Source organism: Schistocerca serialis, chromosome 1, assembly GCF_023864345.2.
Source record: "Schistocerca serialis cubense isolate TAMUIC-IGC-003099 chromosome 1, iqSchSeri2.2, whole genome shotgun sequence".
NCBI lineage: Eukaryota > Metazoa > Arthropoda > Insecta > Orthoptera > Acrididae > Schistocerca > Schistocerca serialis.
In genome coordinates, this window is record NC_064638.1 from 114,084,717 (window position 1) to 114,105,243 (window position 20,527).

Genomic DNA, 20,527 nt, shown 5'->3' on the forward strand with positions numbered 1-20,527 from the left:
GCAAGAAACATTTCAGATAAACACTTTCAATTTTTATAATGTATATTTCATTGGAGGATTTAAAGATTTTTCTGCTAACAAGGCAAATGATGCACCAAAGAAGCCAATAAATCTTCAGTAGTTATTGTATGTTCATGGGGAAAATGTGTGTTGCAGTGTTTTGTTCTTTGTAGTTTTTAAATCTCAGCCAGTGCCACCACCAACAAGTCTTTCCTTGTCATCCTGTAAGTTCTCCCCTGACCCAGAATTCTGTGTGCTTTTACCATAACTTTTTCCAGGAGGAGGAGCCACTGGCTCTGAAAGCTTGCACATTTCCATAACTTAAGTTTTTAAAAGTGATAATAATAAATGGTTTCTGTGAAACTTGGATACTTTATATTCTTACAAATTTGTAGAGCTCTGCATCAATCAACAGAAGGATTAACAACAGTTTTTGGCCCTCTGATGATGATGATGATGATGATGATGATGAATACAATAAAATTACTTGAGCCTTATTTTGCTTGTGACTGTGTAGTAGCATGTGATTAGGTGGATTTTGAATATACAGTTAGGACTCATATTTTAAATATGAGAATATGAATTTTAAATAAGAGAATGATGCAAGAAAAAATTTCATATGTTGTGCCAAAAGGAGAAACAACCCAAAAGAAAAAAAAAACTATTGCATAAAACAAGTTTGAGTGTGGAACACTGAATTAGAATCTTGGTGATAGGTTTATCTATGCATTAACTTTTAGGCATTATAACAGATCTGTTTTTGCTATATTGGAGCACTGTTAAGAGTGAAAGAAGGTGATGAAATATGTGGAAATGGTAACTTTAGGTGAAATTGAAAAAGTAATTAGAATATAACCTGTGTACTACTTAAAGCCATTAAATCTTTATATACTCTGTTCATCATAAGAATAAATCTGATGTAAACAAACACAAGTACAGTGTAGCACGCACACATGGTGGTGTTAAGCTCTTGTAAGTAGGACCTACTTACGTATTATATTTTAATACTAAGTTCCATTAAATGAAACGTTTAGGATATTCTAAAGTATTAACAGCCATCAAGGTTTTTCTCAATCATGCTTTAGCTTTATAGTTTTTATTTCTAAAATTATGTACAGTCACAGTGTCTGTACTGTTGTGCTCTGATTTTTGCACTGTTAATATGCAATATAAAAATGGCTGAGGCTGCCTACTGTCCCGTAGTGGAACACACTTGTGGAACATGGTTAGAAAGTGCCGAGAAATGGGTTGTTCATAATGTTTTTCATAAAGTTACAGAAAAAGCGACTTTGAAGTTTTCTGAGAGACTGTATTTGATACAATGGAGATACAGATGCATGTTGGATATGTAGCAGAATTGGTAGCATAGTAGATTGGGTTTGCTGGTTCAGATCTCACCATGGTCTTTTTTTTTTTTTTTTTTTTTTTTTTTCCAATTTGAAGTACCTGCATCTCGTAATTGTAAAATTCATAATCATTTTTTGCAAATAATGCATGTCTTCTTGTTTCTAATTACATATTGCACCCAAAATCCCTGTTTTCATTTCAAATATAAGTTCCTAATTATTGATATTTTATGAAAGATTGTCAGTAATGGTTGCTTAAATTAAGAAAACATAATTTAATTTTTTAGGACAGAAATGAAAAACCAAATATTTTTTATTTGGACTATGTCCACTGTGTTATATGACAGATGTAGTCTCTCAACCAGAGTGATAAGTGTCGTAGAAACATGAAAAACAATGATTTTCACAGCATCAAGCACACCATACAAATGCTGTGTTTTTACATTTACCACTGTACTGTTACAATATGAACCCAACAAAACTGATCTGGAGCCAAGTTAAGGGATTCATCATGAGAAATATCAAGACTCTGCCAGGCATACTGGAACTAATGCACCCAGCTTTTTCACATGTTACTGCTGAATGCTGGTGGGATATAGAACTACATGTCACAAAAGAGGAGAAAATGTGGCACCTGGATGGTTTCACGGATTCTGTTGTTGATTGCCTCATTACCAACATAGTGGATGACAATTTCACAACTGAAATGTATTTATCAGATTGGGATAAGGAAGGAGCTAAGAGACTAATTAATACCTTCAGTGGCTTCGGTATTAAGCAATACGTGAAATCCCAAGCAGTAAGCTTTTGCATGACATGTAGTTCACTTAGAAAATTTACCCGTCTCTAAGTTAGGCATTTTCATCAATCTTCTTCATAATGAGAATACTATGTTAGGTGGGAACGAGAGCATTATATGTTTTCAGTCACATCACCCAAGAAACATGCAGTAGTGCTGGAGTTTTGCCTAATATTATTTCATTATCTTTAAAAATTAAATGACATTTGAAGCTATATTGTTTCTCTGCTGGTCTCTCTAACATCTGAACTGCAACTGCTCATATAATTGCAGATTAGTTGGACAGCACTGGCCAGCCAGCTGGTCCAAGTTTAATGAGCCAGTAAAACTTTTGTTCTGCATTATCGCTCAGTCTGTGTGCGAGTAACACAGCATAAAACATATTCTTATGATCCTACTTGACTGTACAGGGCACAGCTTGGCTTCCACTCCACATGAAACAAAATCCATTGAGATTCAAGTAAACGTGATAGAATACATGGTGTAATGTTTATATAAGCTTTATTCTTATTATGAACAGAGTATAAAAGTAAACAGGTTAAGTTCTAGATGACAGAAAACATTGGAAACATATGAGAGAATTTTGTGGCTTCACTGTTGAATCGAAAGCTAGTGAACATAAAGCCATGTATATAAGAGTCATTTTCAGAAGTGGAACTGGGAGAAATCTACGCTATATTGTGTATAAATACTTTAGTGGAAACTGAAATTACAATTATTATAAAAGACAAAGTTTACTGGAGAAAGAGACAAAAAAGATTTTGATTGACAAACGGGTTATAGAATCAAAGAGTATTTCTCAAAATATCCATATAATAAATGTTAATTTGCCCCACTGGTCTGTGACTTTTAGGGTGCTCTTAAGTTAATTTGTGGCAGTAACCGATATCCTGCAACAACAACAAAAAAATGCTTTAGGGCTACCTGAGATTTTACTGTTAAACTGAGGAAAGCTTTGCAAGAACAATTTGGCATGAAGACCACCGGTACTGCCTGAATTAAAGAAGAAATGGGAAGACTCTCTTGAAGAGTATTTTCTCATGTTGAAAGATGTTGTTAACAACTCACTATTAAAGTGTGCAATAGATGAGTTAAAGGTGATTCTGGAATAAAATGTTTGCTTTATGGTGTGGGAAATGTGAAAGATTGTAAGGAAAAATGGAGCATTATGAAAGAGCTGTTAAGTCGTTGCCAAAAAGAAATTACAAAAATTACAGCAACAGAAATTTTTGAAACTCCTGTAACAATTGCATTAAAAGACTAGAGTAATGGGAACACCAAATGCACAGTTTGGGAGACATAAAAACTTAACTTAAGGAACATCTGGAACATTTTAATCAAATGGTAGTATAAACATGACTCACTGTTTATATAAACATAGAGGAGGGGTTGGTGATAAGAAGATGTGACATGTAAAAATATTTGATAACTACCAATATTAATATCAAATCTATAGTTTCTGGTGTCACTAGACTTATTGGTGGAAGTCACTGTGACGTTTCATGCATATAGTTGTGAATGGCAAGGGGGAGGTCGTGAAGACAGGACAATGACATATCAGGATACCACTGTAATGCCTGAAACAGTTTCTATCAGAATTGTCACACACATCACCTGCTATCTGGACAGATTTACTGCAAAAATAAGGGGTGAAAAGGCATGACATAAAAGCATAACTGAGGAACATTCAACCAAATTTGGTATATACATGACTCATTGTTTGTATAAAAATTTTGTAAGAATGATATACCACTAGCAGTGGGGGGGGGGGGGGGGGGGGGGTTGATAAGGTGTGACATGTAGAAACAACTGAAAATCGCCAAAGTGGCATCAACTTTCAGACTTGCACCAGGCAAACTATCTACCTGACAGGAGGTCCTAGCCACACGGCATTTTCCATTTACCTGAAAATGACCTTTAGTATTTCATTCCTGTAATTAGTTTACTTGGAATACTTCAAAAGTGTTAAGTGCAATCTGTCTTATGTGTATTGTCCATTGGACCAACCGCATCGTGAGAATGAGTATGTACTGTGGTGGGAGGGAAGAATAAGAAATCATGTAGTGAGCAAACTTACAGGTGCTAATTTCAAAGTAATGTTGCAGGAAATAACTCTGCAGTCAAGTAGAAAGAGCTTAATAATCAATGATACCACTCAAGGATCTGATCTAGTATAAAGAAAGTGACAACAAATAAAGGTGTCACTACAGTAGCTTACATCACAATGTGGATTTTCTGATAACTGTGACACCCAATCTTAAACAGTTTACTTTTCTGTTTACTCTCTCCACTCAAGGTGCAACATACACCAAATAACAACAAATACCTCTGTCTAACAGGAAATAAACATACCTACAACAAGCCATGTTAATCCATTGAACACAGTAAACTGAACAGGACAGTCATAGTGTTGCAGCCACTGACCTATATGCTTGCACACCAGGTACATGGCATCTATCCTGTCTAGTCAATATCACCATTTCCCTTCTCAGAACACAAAAAAAGTTACCACTTTGTACTACTAAATAAGAAACCAATGCATCTGTCACAGAAAATTACTAGGGATCCGTTAAGTTACTAGCACAATGGGATTGTGAGCAGACAAACCTTTGCTTCAAACTTGGGTGTAAAAAAAAAAAAAAAAAAAAAAAAAAAAACCAGAAATCCTGTCACCACCACTTTCAGCCTTGATTTTAAATGAATCATAAACAATGCCTCTTCCAGTGTTGATGTAGTGTGAACCCACTATAACCCTATATGGAAAAAAAATAAAAGGTCACTTATTACATCAACACAAGGTAGTAGTAGCATGATCCATCTTTTCTATGATTTCATTATTAGAATGGCTGCTGTAGTGTCCAGCATTTATCACTAAATCCAGTCTTCACATCTTCCAGGTTTATTTTGCCGTAATATCGCAATTAGATACCTTTCTGTTTAGGAATTATTGATACGTGTTTGTATCAGTGCAGCGAGCTTGCTGCTCACCCACAGTTGTAAATTAACATGGATCTCGCATTGGCAGTAGTACCTCAGTACATGCACCTTTAAAGCAACAAATTGCAATCGCTTACTGAGAAATGAGCTAACCATTCAATGTATTGCCCACTACTAATTTCAACAGAATAGAAATGGATCACCATTTACAATATACACGGTTATCTTTTCCAGTGTGTACAAACTCTAGGGTTGATCAATGGGAGGATATGGAACAAAATAGTTCTAATGACCTTATGTCCGGAAGTGCATAGTTCCCATGCTAGAGACCATTTATTCAATCATACTTTGTTTCAGAGGTTGCGGTCTAATATTCACTGTACCATGCAGCCACAGTTAAAATATGCGTGGTTTCCTCCTAGAGGGTGGTACTGTATCTTGTACGTCATGCACCAGTGCCCACTTCTGCCATAGTCATGGGTAATGTTGTGTCCGATTCACTTCTCTTGCTGATTCATCTTATAGTGGATGTGATATAGAATTGTACACAATGGCTCCATATTCAAATCACGAGCTTGCCAAAATAGTTTTTACGTATGGAATGGCAAATGGTAATAGGCAGCTGACAGCAAGGTTGTATCAGGAGACCTATCTACACCAACAAACACCATAGCATTCAATGTTTGCTACAGTGTTTCACTGTTTGCCTGAGAAAGGGGTATTTTAGGAAGCAGGAAATCATGAAGGAAGTACCTGAAATGTTCGGACATCCCAGACTTGGAGGAAAATGTGATTATCACTGTGGAAGGTGGCTGCTATGCCTGTACCAGGCAGTTGACCCACCAGGACAGGGTATGCCAGATATCAGCGTGGAACATTCTTCATGACAATTGCTACTACGCCTATCACTTATAGTGTGTGCAGGGCTTACTAGCAATAGACTTTCCACATCGGGAGCAGTTTTGTCACTGGTTTCTTCACAAGGTAACCATGATTCCGGGATTCGTGTCATCCTTCTTATTCACAGATGAAGCTACCTTTACACGGAGTGGTATCTTTAACTTTCATAACAGTCATCTGTGGGATAATATGCAGAGCATCTGTGGGATAGTGTGCAGAACATCCATGGTATGGTGACAGTGAATCATCAGCATCGGTGCAGCCGGAAAGCGTGGGCTAGGATAATTGGCCACTGTATTTTGGGACCAGTCTTTCTTTCACATCACCTAACAGGCCAGAACAATCTGTGTGGTTTTTACAGGTGACTATGCCTCCCCTGCTGGAAGAACTGCCTTTGATGATTCGAAGGGCTATGTGGCCACTACATGATGATGCCCCAGCCAATTTTGCTGTTAATGCCTGGATGCATCTCAGTTGTGTCTTCACTGGTTGATGGATTGGATTGGGGGGGGGGGGGGGGGGCTGTCCAGCTACATGCCCTGCTTATTCACTGGATCTCAAACTGTGTGATTTCCAATTATGGGTCAATCTCAAAAGTTTTGCATATGCAGAGCCCATTCCAGATGTGGAGACAGTAGAGCAGCATATTCGTGTACCGTTCAGATGCAGCCTGGCTGATGTGAACATGTGAGAGAGAACATGCTACGGCATGTACAAGCATGCATTGAGGCACATGGAAACTATTTGCAACACAAACTGTAACTGTGTCTGCATGGTACAGTGGATATTAGACTGCAGTCTCTGCAACAATGTATGATAGAATAAATGGTTTATAGCATGGAAACCATGCTTTTCCGGACATAAGTTCATTAGACCCTTTTTGTTCCCTATCCTCTTATCAACAAATTGCAAGAGTTTGTACACAGCGGAAAAAATCACCCTTATAGTGGCAATCAGTCCAGTACCGTTATTGTAAGTTCCAGTCTTAAATCAGTGATTTCTACTTACTGTAGCAAACATTTTGACAATTGACAGCCCACAAAAATTATTCTCTCTCAACTAGTTTTCCAAATACTTGCTACCTATTTTATGCAGTATGAAACTAATAGATGGGATAAGTCTGTTTCAACTCCCGACTTTCAAAACTTACTCGATAACCTTAAACTTCAGATTAGTATTGAAGATACCACTTTGCAACCCTGTTAAAGGTCCCCCACATGGATCACCCGATTGAAATCGTATACTTAAGTTGCAGTTCGGGTTCCACCATGGTATGCAAAGCCACAAGCAGTGCATCTATGAGGGTAATCCCAAAAGTAAGGTCTCCTATTTTTTTTATAAGTACATAGGACTGTTTATTTCTACGATGGTTTACATCAGTTTACAGATTGAACATTTAGCTATTTTTTGACATATTCACCATTTCTGTCGATGTATTTTTGTAGACTCTGTGGCAGTTTTTGTATGACTATGTCATACCAGCTCATCGCCATGCTCTTTAGAAAGTTATAAACCTCTTCTTTCACCTTGTCATCGGAGCTGAATCACTGGGACCACAATTAACACTGACAGGTACTGTGAGACTCTGAAAAAACTCAAACCGGCAATTCAGAACTGGAGAAGAGCAATGTTGAGCAAGGGCATACACATTCTCCGTGACAACGCTCACCCACACATCACTCGGCAAACCATTGCTCTCCTGCAACAGTTTCAGTGGAACATAATAACCCACCCACCCTATAGTCCTGACTTGGTGTGCAGTGACTATCACCTGTTCCCTAGGTAAAAGAACATTTGACCGGATAGCGATTCAGCTCCGACAGCAAAGTGAAAGAAGAGGTTCATAACTGTCTGAACAGCATGGCGGCGAGGTGGTATGACATGGACATAGAAAAACAGCCACTGCGTCTACAAAAATGCATCGACAGAAATGTTGAGTATGTCGTAAAATAGTTAAATGTTCAAGCTGTGAACTGATGTAAACCATTGTAGTAATAAACAGGTCTATGTACTGCGCAACTTTTTCATAAGCTATTGACCATTCTTTTTCCCAGTTCCTCACTTAATAAACCATTGTTTCAGAATTTTCTTATAGTTACGTCTGCACAATATGTTAGTGAGGTGATACTATGTAAACTCTGCCATGTTTTTACAAAAGAAGCAAATTTTAATGTGGCAAAGAGAGAAATGTAAATCTTACTCAAAATTCAGCATTCTTGATGCTTCTCTGAAAGTTACAAATGGTTAAAATGTCAGACAAAAAGAAATTGCTGCTTTTGTTGCATTTTCAGTGGAATTCTTCCTAGATACTAACCAAATTGGAGGTGATGGCAAATCTTTTTGAATGGTCACCATGAAAGGTTGAGCATGGAGGGACTCCACTCAATATTCACAAAAAATTAGAGTGTAGGCCTCAGTTTAGAGTGGCACTTCCCCTACAGCACCTGCCTGCAACCCCCCCCCCCCACCCCTCCCCTCCCCCCCCACCCCACCAGCACCACCACCACTACCTCTCCTCCCAAGTGTGTCCTGCCAGCTGTGCATCTGCCTGCCATGTTATTCTACTTGAACTCTACCCTGTACCACTATTAGTTATTTCCTTTCCTGTCCCACATGCAAATAGAGCCCTAATTTCTTTATTTCATCTTCATAGTCATTATGCGAAATATATGTTGGCAGCAGTAAAATCATTCTGCAGTCAGCTTCCAATTCTGGTTCTCTAAATTTTCTCAGTAATGTTCTTCAAAAAGACTGTTGCCTTCCCTTCATGGATTCCCATTTGAGCTCCCGAAGCATCTCCGTAATACCAGCGTTGTGTTTGAACATACTGAAAACAAACGTAGCAGCCCATCTTTGAATTGCTTCGATGTCTTCCTTTAATTTGACCTGGTGCAAATCTCAAAAATTTGAGCAGTACTCAAGAATGGGTTGCACTAGTGTCCTATTCGTGGTCTCCTTTACAGATGAACCACACTTTCCCAAAATTCTCCTAATACACTGAAGTCAACTATTTGCCTTCTGTACTACAACCCTTAAAAACTCATTTCATTTCATATTGCTTTGCAACATTACGCTTAGATATTTAATTGATGTGACTCTGTTAAGCAGCAAATGACTAATGCTGTTTTTCAACATCACAGGTTTGTTTCTCCTACTCATCCGCATTAACTTATATTTTTCTATAATTAGTGCTAGCTGTGATTCAAAATTCGAAGTACAGTACTGTTACGAAAAGGATAGGTTGCAACTCCTATAAAGATGACACAGTGAGTTACAGACAGGCACAGTAAAAAGACTGTTACACACTGAGCTCTCAGCTAAAGATTTCTTCAGAAAAGGAAAGAAGAAATGAAATACACACATTCACATCTCATGCATAATGACCAGCTCTCTCTGGCCACTGCAGCCAAAATGCAATGTGTCATGTCGAGCAGAAGCAGCAATCTGGAGTGGGGTGGGAAAGGTAGAGGGATAACAGGGTACTGGCCGGGAAAGAGAAGTCACTGCTGCCTGACCGAGCATAGACTACCAAGGACTAGATGGTGAAAAGAGAAGGCTGCCTAATGCAGCATCAGGAGACTGAGGGGCAGCAAAGGGAAGAGGGGGAATGAGGGCTGTGAAGGAGAGCAGCAGAGAGGGGAAAAGGCTGGTGGTGTTGACACAGAGCAGAGCACAATGAGCATGGGGGACTTGAATTGGCAGGAAGTGAGAGGACAGAGGGGCAAAATGTGTTGGTTGAAGGGTTTGGAGACCATAGGTTACCATAGGCTGCTAGACTGGGATGGTTTCTGGAGTGGAGAATGCGTTGTAAGGATAACCGCCATCTGTGTAGTTCAGAGAAGCTGGTGGTGGAGGGGAGGAACCAGATGGCCTAGGTATTGAAGCAGGCATTGAAATGAAGCACATTATGTTCAGCTGCATGTTGTGCCACAGGGTGCTCCACTTTACTCTTTGCCACAATTTGGTGGTGGCCGTTCATCCTGGTAAACAGCTGCTTGGTAGTCATACCAATATAAAAAGCTGTGCAATGATTTAGCCGAGCTGGGATATGACATGGTTGCTTTCACAGGTGGCCCGGCCTCTGATGGGCTATGATAGTTCTGTGACAGGACTGAAATATGATTGCTGGGGAAAGGGGATGGGATTGGGTGTAGCATAGACATGGATTAGGATTATGTGGAGATTGGGTGGGGTATGGAACACCGTGTTAGGAGATGTGGGAAGGATCTTGGGCATAATGTCCCTCGATTCAGGGGATGATTGATCATCAAAGCCCTGATGAAAGATGTGGTTCAGTTGTTCCAGTCCAAGGTGGTACAAGGTAATGAAGGAAGGTTGACATTGTTAGGGTGAGTAGCAATCCATCCTCTTCAAAATGTTGTTGATATTGCAACCTGGACTTCACATTTTTTTGAGTGTTCAGGGGAGTAGATTAAGTCTGGGAAATCCCGTGCTTTGCATGTGGTCAGTTACATCTTGCATGCTCACAAGTAGGACAGCTGCAAAATTTCTTACGCAGAAGACAGGAAGACCAAAAATATTGTATATCTCAAGGCAATTAAATAAACTTGTTACAACTTAATTTAATGCACAAAAAGTCTGCCTTTTATTTATGTTGTAATTGTAAATTTGTCTGTTTTGTATAGGTGTTCCTACTTATAAAGAGTGAGGCAATGCAATGCATTCAAAGTGCAGCTAGTGCTGTATAAGACAAAATTCATAGTAGTGAAAGGAAGGTGAAAAATAGATGACATCTAAAATATATTTCTGTGGTGATAAATACAACCGTGCATGATGGTGGATGGTAAATATATTAGTTTGAGATAGTACACTACAAGAACCCGAATTGATTTTATCATGAGTGCGTTTGATACTATTGTAAGATAGACAAACCTAACAAACATGTAAATGTATGTCATGAAAGGTGGGGACAGGAAGATCTACTAATGCAATGGATTTGGTGTGATGTGATATGTACACTGATTTTGTCAGTGCAAATGTAAAGATCTGTATGACAGGAGCATATACTTCAAGTTGAGACAGCCTTGGTGAAATGTTGGTGCACCAGGTTACAAAATTAGCAGATGTGATTTTCATTATAACATTGTCTACAACCTGGGAAAACTTGAAACATTCATCCCTACCTCTGTATCCAAATTCCTTATACATTATACATTATCATCAGTGAATTGCGATCTGAATCTGAACCTGCTTCCTGTTACCATCCAATATCTAATTTCAGAGTCTCTGTCTCACAATGTTGTAACACATCTGGTATCTTCCCATGTCTCCAGGTCTTTTCAAAATATAGCTCTTGTTATTCTAGAACAGTGTATTTGTGATTACTAGCTGAAATTTATTGCAGAACTCAAGCAGTCTTACTCCACTCTCATTCCTATACCACACCCATATTCATCCATAACTCTGTCTTCTATGTTGTTCTAACCACCACGATTATTAGAATTTTGTCTCCCTTTCCATACTGAGTTATCCATTCAGTGCCCTCATATTCTCTCTCTCTTCACTATCTGCTTTTGACATTAGCATATATACCTAAACTGTTGTTGCTGCTGGATTGCTTTTGATTCTGATGAGAGTAATTCATTCATGTAACTGTTCACAGCAACTCACTCCTTACCTTATTTTTGTATTCATAACAAATCCTATTCCAGGTACACATTGTTCTTCTGATATTGATATTAACTTATATTAATCTGACTAAAAGTCATACTCTTTCCATTTCACTTCAATAACTAGTATTAAATCTATATTGAGCCTTTGCATTTCTCTTTTGAGATTTTATTTTTAATGTATGCGTGATCTATTTGAAATTTTCAGGGAACTCCAATCTTGTGTACACAATTATTCGCAAGAGGCAAGTTTTCCATGCATTGGCCAATCTTCCATCAGATTATGGGACTATTTCAAAGTCCCTCAGTAAAAGAACTCGCCGTCACCTACCGAGCACGTCATCTGCCGAGAATGTAAAGGACCTTCCTAGTATGGAGGGATCGCATCCAGCATTGCCTGCTGAACCTGGAACACTTAAGGCAACGCTTCCAGACACACCAGGTAAATTTTAGAAAATAAATTCAACACATATAAAATACATAAAGAATTGCATTACCTGCAAAAGCATATGCGTTGGAGCAGTAACACGCCTATTTCTTGAAAGTACACCATAGTTTGCCACTAAAAAGAGTTATTAAGTGTGATACAACCAAAAGTGATGATTTCAAGCTCTCAGATCTTTTCTTCTTTTGTAGGAAGGCTCAAAGGAGGCATGATTAAAGTAATTAATTTTTTCAGCATCTTGATTGCACCATAATTAAAAGGGAAAAAAATCTGGAAAGTTGTTACAAAGTAAGCTAAAATGAATAATTGAAAAACTTTTTGTGAGTTAGGAATTTACAAAAAACTTATACAATGGTTGGAACTTAAATAGTGGCAACTATTTGTTCACAACCAATACAAAAGAGTTTACATGTTTGCACCTGTTGCTGTCCTTCAAAGTAGTCACCAGCATTGTGTTGAACCTGCTGTCAGCGATGTGGAAGGCATAGTATAGTGTTAGCAGAGCCTGTTCTGTTGGTGGTGCGAATGGAGCATTCTGCTGCCTGTCGAATCTCTCGAACAGTTCTGAAGCGAATGCCATAAAGTAGTTCCTTCATCTTCGGAATCAAATAAAAGTCACAAGGACTTAAGTCCGGGGAGTATGGTGGATGGTACAGTACTTCCCAGTCCCATTGACCGAACAGAGCAGCCACAGCTTGCGCTGTATGCACCCGCGTATTGTTGTGCAAAATGATGGCTGGGTTGTGCAGAAAGTGTCACCGGTTCTTTCACAAAGCTGGTCACAGGAGATGCTCCAAAAATGAACAGTGATAAGACTTAAATCCTTGTGACTTTGATTTGATTCCAAAGATAAAGGAACTACTTTGTGGCATTCGCTTCAGAACTGTTCCAGAGATTCGACAGGCAGTAGACCGCTCCATTCGCACCATCAACAGAACAGGCTCTGCTAATGGTATACTATGCCTTCCACATCACTGCCAATGGGTCCTACACAATGCTGGTAGTGGACTGATGACCTCAGATGTTAAGTCGCATAGTGCTCAGAGCCATTTGAACAATGCTGGTGACCACTTTGAAGGACAGTAACAGGTGCAAACATGTAACTCGTTTGTATCGGTTGTGAATAAATAGTTGCCACTATTTAAGTTCCAACCCTCATATTATGGAAATATTAATTTCTAAACAATACTATTTCATAGGTTACCACTCTTTTTCAATGTTAATGGTGTGCTTTCATGTGTACAGTTGAGTTATTGATTCCATTTTATGCACAGTATAATGACAACTGATCCAGTCATCTTGTTCAGGCATTGCAAGTTGAGCTCTTATGCATAGTCGCTGCATATACTCTTATCTGCACAGTTAAGTATTACTGGCATTGTGCCACTGTTTATAGCACAGTTCGACTCCTGGAACCAGGTACATTCTTTGGTACTCATTTGTTTTTGATGCCTTTTTAGGAAGGTCATCGTACTGAAAAATCAACATTTCTCTTGGCAGAGCTTATCCCACATGTTTATTTTGTGGATCATCATCTCACCATAGAGGATATCACATGATCTCTCAGATTTTCTTGGCTTCTCAGTACACTGAACTTCCAAGTAAGATGTTGAGAAAAGTGAGCATCAAAGTGCGCAGTTGACACCAGGAGTCGAATTTAGCTATTAATAGCCATGCGTCAACAACTAGACTAAACAGTCTGGGTGGAGTCTGGGCAGTGAGTAAGCAGCTTAACAACAGAGCTCATGGCACCAGAAGCAGGTGGTTGGTTTGATGTATTGTTAGTTCTCCTTTTTAATCTGTGTTTTTAATTATAGATCACAAATAATGACATAAAAATGAAATACTAGAGATGAAATTCTACTGTGCCATGATGACAGATGCTTGAAATCATAGTGTTTGTACCAGTCTTTGATCACAAGTTCAAAGGCTGACGTAAAAACTCCAATTTGAAATATGAAAACTGCAATTTGAAATATAAAAATCCTCATCGTGCCCCCCCCCCCCCCTTTTTTTTTATTGTGAAGCGATTTATATGTACGATGTAAACTTGGATCACAGTAACCACAGGAACATAAATCACAGTCCGTCCCAATGTCCATCCAGCAACCTGTTAACTGTTCTACCTAACTTAATATTCAAATATTGTTGATGTTGATGCTGAAAGACACAACGAAATGTCAAATAAACTACAGCTATCATAGTGATGCACTCATTTTCACATAATAAGGGGAGACATTTAACTGTTTCACACTAAATATCTTTTGATACATTACTAGGGACTGGAAAATGTAGCATCTCTTTTTTTGCAAAATTCGTGTCTATTTTTGTCGAAATTCCATCTACTTTCTTTGTTCATAAATGATTAGACACACAAATTTAAAAGGTTGTCACACTACATGAGCAAAGACAAACAAATTATCAGTTCTTTGAAACTGACTGTCAAAAAAGTGCTGATTGCGAACTTCTTGACTGGAATGTTTGCTTTTGCAAAAACTTAAATGGACTTTGTTTTCTTCATTTGTCTGCAGCATTTAAGCTTTCAAAACTGATTGTTCCATTGAAAATCAGCAGTATTTTCCCACCAGTTAAGTGAATGCCACTCTGATATGAAGTTTTTCTCTGTACATTGTCCCCCCCCCCCCCCCCCCCTCCAATTTGAAGATTAATAAATCTGCAGACTACTCATTTCAACTTTTCGTGGGCATTCATAGCCATACGACCCAAGCTTGACAACACTACAGATAGAACTGACAAGGCACTAGCATAGAAGTAGAATCGAACATATGGTAACTTGTTTTTAACATTAGGGGAAGAAATTCAGTGCTGCCAAAAAAATGTTACAGATTTTATTTTCCAATCATATATCTCAGAGGGCAGGCACTATAGGCTGTAATGGCAGATGCTGGTGAGTGTAAACAGACTATAATTTTGACCACCACAGAGGAAGGAGCAGTGCAGACTCCATCTCTGTTTCGCTGGGCAGCAGCCTGCAGCAGACCGGACACATTATCACAGGGATTGCCAATCTCTGCTGCTGTTGTAAGTGTTGTAATCAAAATCCTTGGTGGACCAGGATTAGTCACTTCACTTATTTCAACAACAAAAAAAGAAGAAGAAGAAGAAGAAAAGAAAGAAAACAACAAGCAATGCATTACACAAAGCATTCACATGCGGCTACCACGCAGTTGCTTGTTGCGTTTAGCAAAATATTGTTAACGATGTAGCTCAGGTGTGACCTCTAGAGGTATTTGATGCAGCTACAGTTCAAAACATCTGCCATCTAATTTGTCACATTAAAACTGCCCACATTATACTATTTTTTTAGCTTTAGCTAAAAGGCAAACACATGTGTTTCTTTCTTATAAAATGCTAGGTTCCATGGCTGAGTACTATGTTGCATTACACAATGTGAATCTTAAACAGACCATTCAACTGTCCACATTGGCATGGCGCGAAATCACAGAGCGCATTGGTGCATCATTGTGTTTGTACACTACATTTTGCTAGTAGGTTCTTGGGCACATTTTCTTTCCAAATTATGGTTTGCTAGATGATGTGCAATGCCAGTAACTACTTACATTTTTGATGTTGTATGCAAAAACATAACTATTTCAAACTAGCTCTGATAAATAGCTCATACAACTCGTTATGAAACAGTGTTTATTAAGTAATTTCACATTTCGGTGCAAAATTCTCACCTCTTCCTCATTTATCTCAAAATGCAAATTTTTTCAGTCCCTATGCGCTCCAAATAATGATAATGTATATTCATCTTCACAAACCCCCAGCACAACTCATAAAACAATGACCAATGTGTGTTTCAGCCCTTTCAGTTACTGAGATAGACATATTTGTTAAATGTGACTATGATGCCTCATTAGTTGAAATGTTCTTGATTAGACAGTCAGTGATATGACAATTTTGCAGAGCTGACAGGAAACTACAAACTAAAAATGCATTATTGTTAGTCACGGAGGAAACAGGTGATGAAATATATTTAATTTATCCAGAGATGTTTAAAATGAAAATGTCTGGTGCATCTTCATGTGTGCCTATCTCTAATGATCATTGAGAGAGAGAGAGAGAGAGAGAGAGAGAGAGAGAGAGAGAGAGAGAGAGAGGGAGGGGGGGGGGGGGGCACCGGATTGAACCTAAGGTCTCATTGTACTTGCCATACTGCTCTTCAGCTTCTACATGATCTGTGCTTATTTAAATCAGAGGCATACATCAGGAATGTTGATTGAACAAATATTTTAACTGTCTAACCACTTTGTCTCTCACTTAGGTATTGATAAAATGACTGAGAAAGAATCCGCTCACCCATCAGTACAACAACTGTGTGACTTAAGTGCTGCAGCAGCTGTTAATGGGATTATGCCAAATGAGCCTCTGCAGACTGCAGGGTCTCAGCCAGCTAGCCAGCAGGGAGGCACCACTGATAGTGTGAGACAGGTAGATGGTGAGGAGCAGCCACCACGACCAAAAAGTGTGGTTAGTTTGTTCTCATTTAACTTGATTTAGTACTTAATACTTGGAAAATGCATGGATTGATCCCAGATATGTAGTTTACTGTTTATAGTATTGTTTATTGAATTGAAAGCTTTTGTCAGGTGTAAAAATATGCCTGCAATCTGCATCCTGTGGTCCAACAGATAGTAGGCTTCATGGAAGAACTGTGTAATTACTGCAGTCATGTCTATTTCTTTTTTAAAACGATGCTAAGAATCTACTAGCAGTTTGTTTTGTGAGAAAAAGGCACTAATGTGGGACAGGGTAATACTTTCAAATATCTTACTAAAGGTGGTACTTTAATGATATTCATCTATACTAAATAAAAGAAAGTATTTTTTCTAAGAATATCTGTACTGTGTCTTCCATTACAATTTGTGGATGTAAAGGAGCATTACATATACAATTACAGTTTGGACATTCTACATAACATTGCATGAACCCTATCAGACAGCAACAAATGACAGTTCCTCAAATTCTGACAGATCACGAGACTCTTTCTTGCATTTTGTGACATCATTTTCATTGTCATGGCATGCTTTTTATTCAGTAGCACTCTCCACCTTCCAAGTCAGGACACCGCAGCATGGACTAACTCCCAAGCCATCAGGTACCACAGTGCATAGTAAACTGCTACTGTTGTCCCACCTTGAAGATGCACAGTGTCTGTGCATACCAGTTTACATGCATAAGCAATAACAAAAGCTTCCAAACAGCTTACAGTTGTAATCTACTTAACTAATAAAAATACTTTCACCTGTCGTGATCATCATTCTTCGGTTAAGTTGACATTACATAAAACATTGCTTTACCGAAGTGATGTGTTGCACCACACTACATAACTTTATATGAATTGTAACATTTTTGCTGGTTATAATATAATCTGTTCTACTAGGGCATATGTCATTTACTCTTTTCTATTGAAATTTGCATCTATGTTGAAGTCACCAAATGTGGAAAGGTGCTCAGGGCCAGCCCAGTCAACTACACTATTATATCTATCCTTGGAGCACATTAAATCAGCATTTGTTGGACTATGTACCTCAGTCACTTATGCTTTACTAACTTAAAATCATTACTGTGGAACAGAACACCCAGGATTTCAATTGACCTTTTTTGTGTATCGTTAAAGACAGGAAGTTTTTTAATTGCTGTATGTTAACTTATACAAATAGCCATATCACCACCTTTATGGCATTGCCTGCAACAATTTCTTGCTATTAAGTTGCCTCATAAATTACTTTTCTAAAATTTAGTCCATGTTCAGTTAGTAATAACACCCGTGGGCAGTGTTTCTGTATGAATATTTGCAATATATCTTATTATCCTTTCATATTGATTTATCACTTTGAGTCAACATTTATTTAAGTTACATTTTTACAATAAGCTGTTGCATGAACTGGGGCTTTTGGACCATTTTACAATGATTAGTTACTTATTTCACAGCTTGGCTTTACACTAAGTGCACAGTATTCAGGAACATCTGAACTATTTTTTGTTTCAAAAATTTTGTTGACAGAGAACCAGAACTTTATTAAATTTCATAAAGTGATTATTAACGAATCTTTCTACAGTTGCACTATTTATATTTGGCAACTAGTTCCAAACCGTACAGGTTCATTTTCAATCCTGGCCCACTGAGGCTGCACTGAAATTGCCTAAACTTAACAATAAACACTGGAGTTCATTATTAAGATCAGGCACTTTCAGTGCAGTGTCAGTACGCCGGGCTTGAAACTGGACCCATAAGGTTTGAAACTAGTCACTAAAGATATATACTGCAACTTTTGACAGATTTGTAAATAAACACTTTATGAGACATTGGAACTACGTACCTGAGCACTAATAAGATGGTTGTTTATCCTAATATTTTCTTATAAACTTTGTCATTAATAACCCATCACACTTTTGCATGAATAATTTGTCTTTATTACTGTCCTTTGAGGATCACTTTGGCACAAATATGATTGCATTATGGTGCAAGGAAAAGTTATCACCTTATTGATGAAAAATCTATGACAGGTAGCTAAGTTGGATCTGAAGCAAACAGAACATTTTTCTTCCTGACATCTCCACAGACAAATTTTTATTTGGATACTTGTAGCATGCAGAGTGTAAAACAATGTGTATCCTTGATACTGCTAAACTTAATTATTATTTGTGTATATTCTCAAATGCAATTTCACCACTACTCTGTGTTGTTCAAATTAAAATGCCACCCTTAAATGTGAGAGGAGGGAAGCATTTTAATTACCATTGATGCTGAGAGAAAAGAATATACAGTTTCTCATGTTCTGACTATAGTTAGATAGTGGTAATAATGAATACTCAATCATACCATCGGAGCAATTTAATAGTTTGGGCCTCAACCATTCACAAGTATAAAGACAAGTGAAAACTAGAAAATTTCAGAGTTAATGAAAGTTCAGAGAATAACTTTGTTGCTTCAGAAAGTCCCAGAATTCTGCTTCACTGTTGTACTACGTTTTAAATAAAACGCTATGTATATCACTTTTCTTGTCATATGTTGTGACTGATTATCAAGTACATTGGTGTAATATACATTGGCCATCTGACAGCTTCCGAAAGACAATAATGCAGCCTGACTTTGTGGCTCATGCACAACTTCCTTTTATATAAAACTAAATGATCAAGTATGTAATTGCATGTAAGATTTACAAAATAACAAATAAGTTATGAAATAATTTTAGTTACTTACATCAAAAAATGGCCCACATATTGCCCTATATGTTTTGATATTCAATTTGGAAAAGTTTACTTAATTTCGTATATAATTTCAATGAATTTACAGTACAATAATTTAAATTACATTTAGTTAATTATAAACAAGCTACTTTCACTAAAATATTACTAACAGTATTTTGGTTCAGTTTCAAGTAGAGCTATCATTTTAAATGATGATAATGAATAAACATTGTAGTTTTCAGAACTAGGGGAGAGGTAAATTCTCTAGAATATGTGGTGCAACATGACTACATAGTTCATATCATGAAATTTCAAATATGGTTTGTAAAGAAATGGCTCATTCCCCATATAAATCTGACAGCATATTAATGTGAAATTTAATCTGAGATAATAAACCCATTTGTTGTGTTATTTTAAAGGGCTGTTTACTACTGGAACTGGATATTGACATAACAGTATAAAGTCCAGAAAGTTAAAGATATAAGCTAAAATGACCTCTTCAGAGAATGTTGACATGAGGAAGGAATTTCATGTAGGGATGGGAAGGTAGTCCCATTTCAAAATGATATATGTAACATGCAACTGGTTAAATTTATGCATGACACCTTTTATAACAACTGGCATTTATGATGAGTTTGCCATCTTAAACGAGTGTATTTTTTTTTTTTTAATTGGCTGACTATGCAATTTTTATGTGGTGTCTGAACTATCTCAAATGCAGAATGGTTCAGTTGTTGTTGCTGTTTCTGTTGGGGCTCTCTTCTAAAATACTAGTGAAAGACTTTTAGTAACGAACATAGTTTCATGTCAGTACACACACAATGTAACCATGTTCCTCCTCCTTGCATTTTTCTGTCTTCTTTTCTGTCCTGCTCTGCCTCTTCCACACCCCTCCATTTTGTCTATATTGACTTAAACAATAATTTCGGTCACAATTTCTTTCCCTATAGTGAAGCAATGATTGCTGAAAATAGCTGGATAATCAATCCAACATGAGACAGCAGGTATCAGAGATTGTTTTAGAGAGATAATATACACTGTTGGAATGATTTTGTTGAAATCAACTGTGAACACCTCCCCCCACCCCCACCCCCACCCCCACCCTCTCTGGGCCTCACGGTTCTTTCGTGAGTTTGTGCATGGCACACATGGGGCCCCAAGTTATTGCAGCCCATTTTTGCTTCCCGTGTTACATTTCTTCCCCCATGCCCCCCTCCCCAACCTCACTCCTTCCTCTCTGTCCCCTCTTTCG

At 37.9% G+C, this 20,527-nt stretch overlaps 1 protein-coding gene across 2 annotated transcripts in view; it reads left to right on the plus strand.

Annotated features, from left to right (window-relative positions):
- LOC126463103 (protein HID1) overlaps window positions 1-20,527 on the plus strand; it is a 100,807-nt gene that overhangs the window by 55,651 nt on the left and 24,629 nt on the right. For both annotated transcript variants that reach the window (XM_050096126.1, XM_050096127.1), the window contains exons 12-13: window positions 11,821-12,054; window positions 16,346-16,551. In XM_050096126.1, the coding sequence (XP_049952083.1) occupies window positions 11,821-12,054; window positions 16,346-16,551 (440 nt within the window). The remainder of the gene's footprint in view (window positions 1-11,820; window positions 12,055-16,345; window positions 16,552-20,527) is intronic.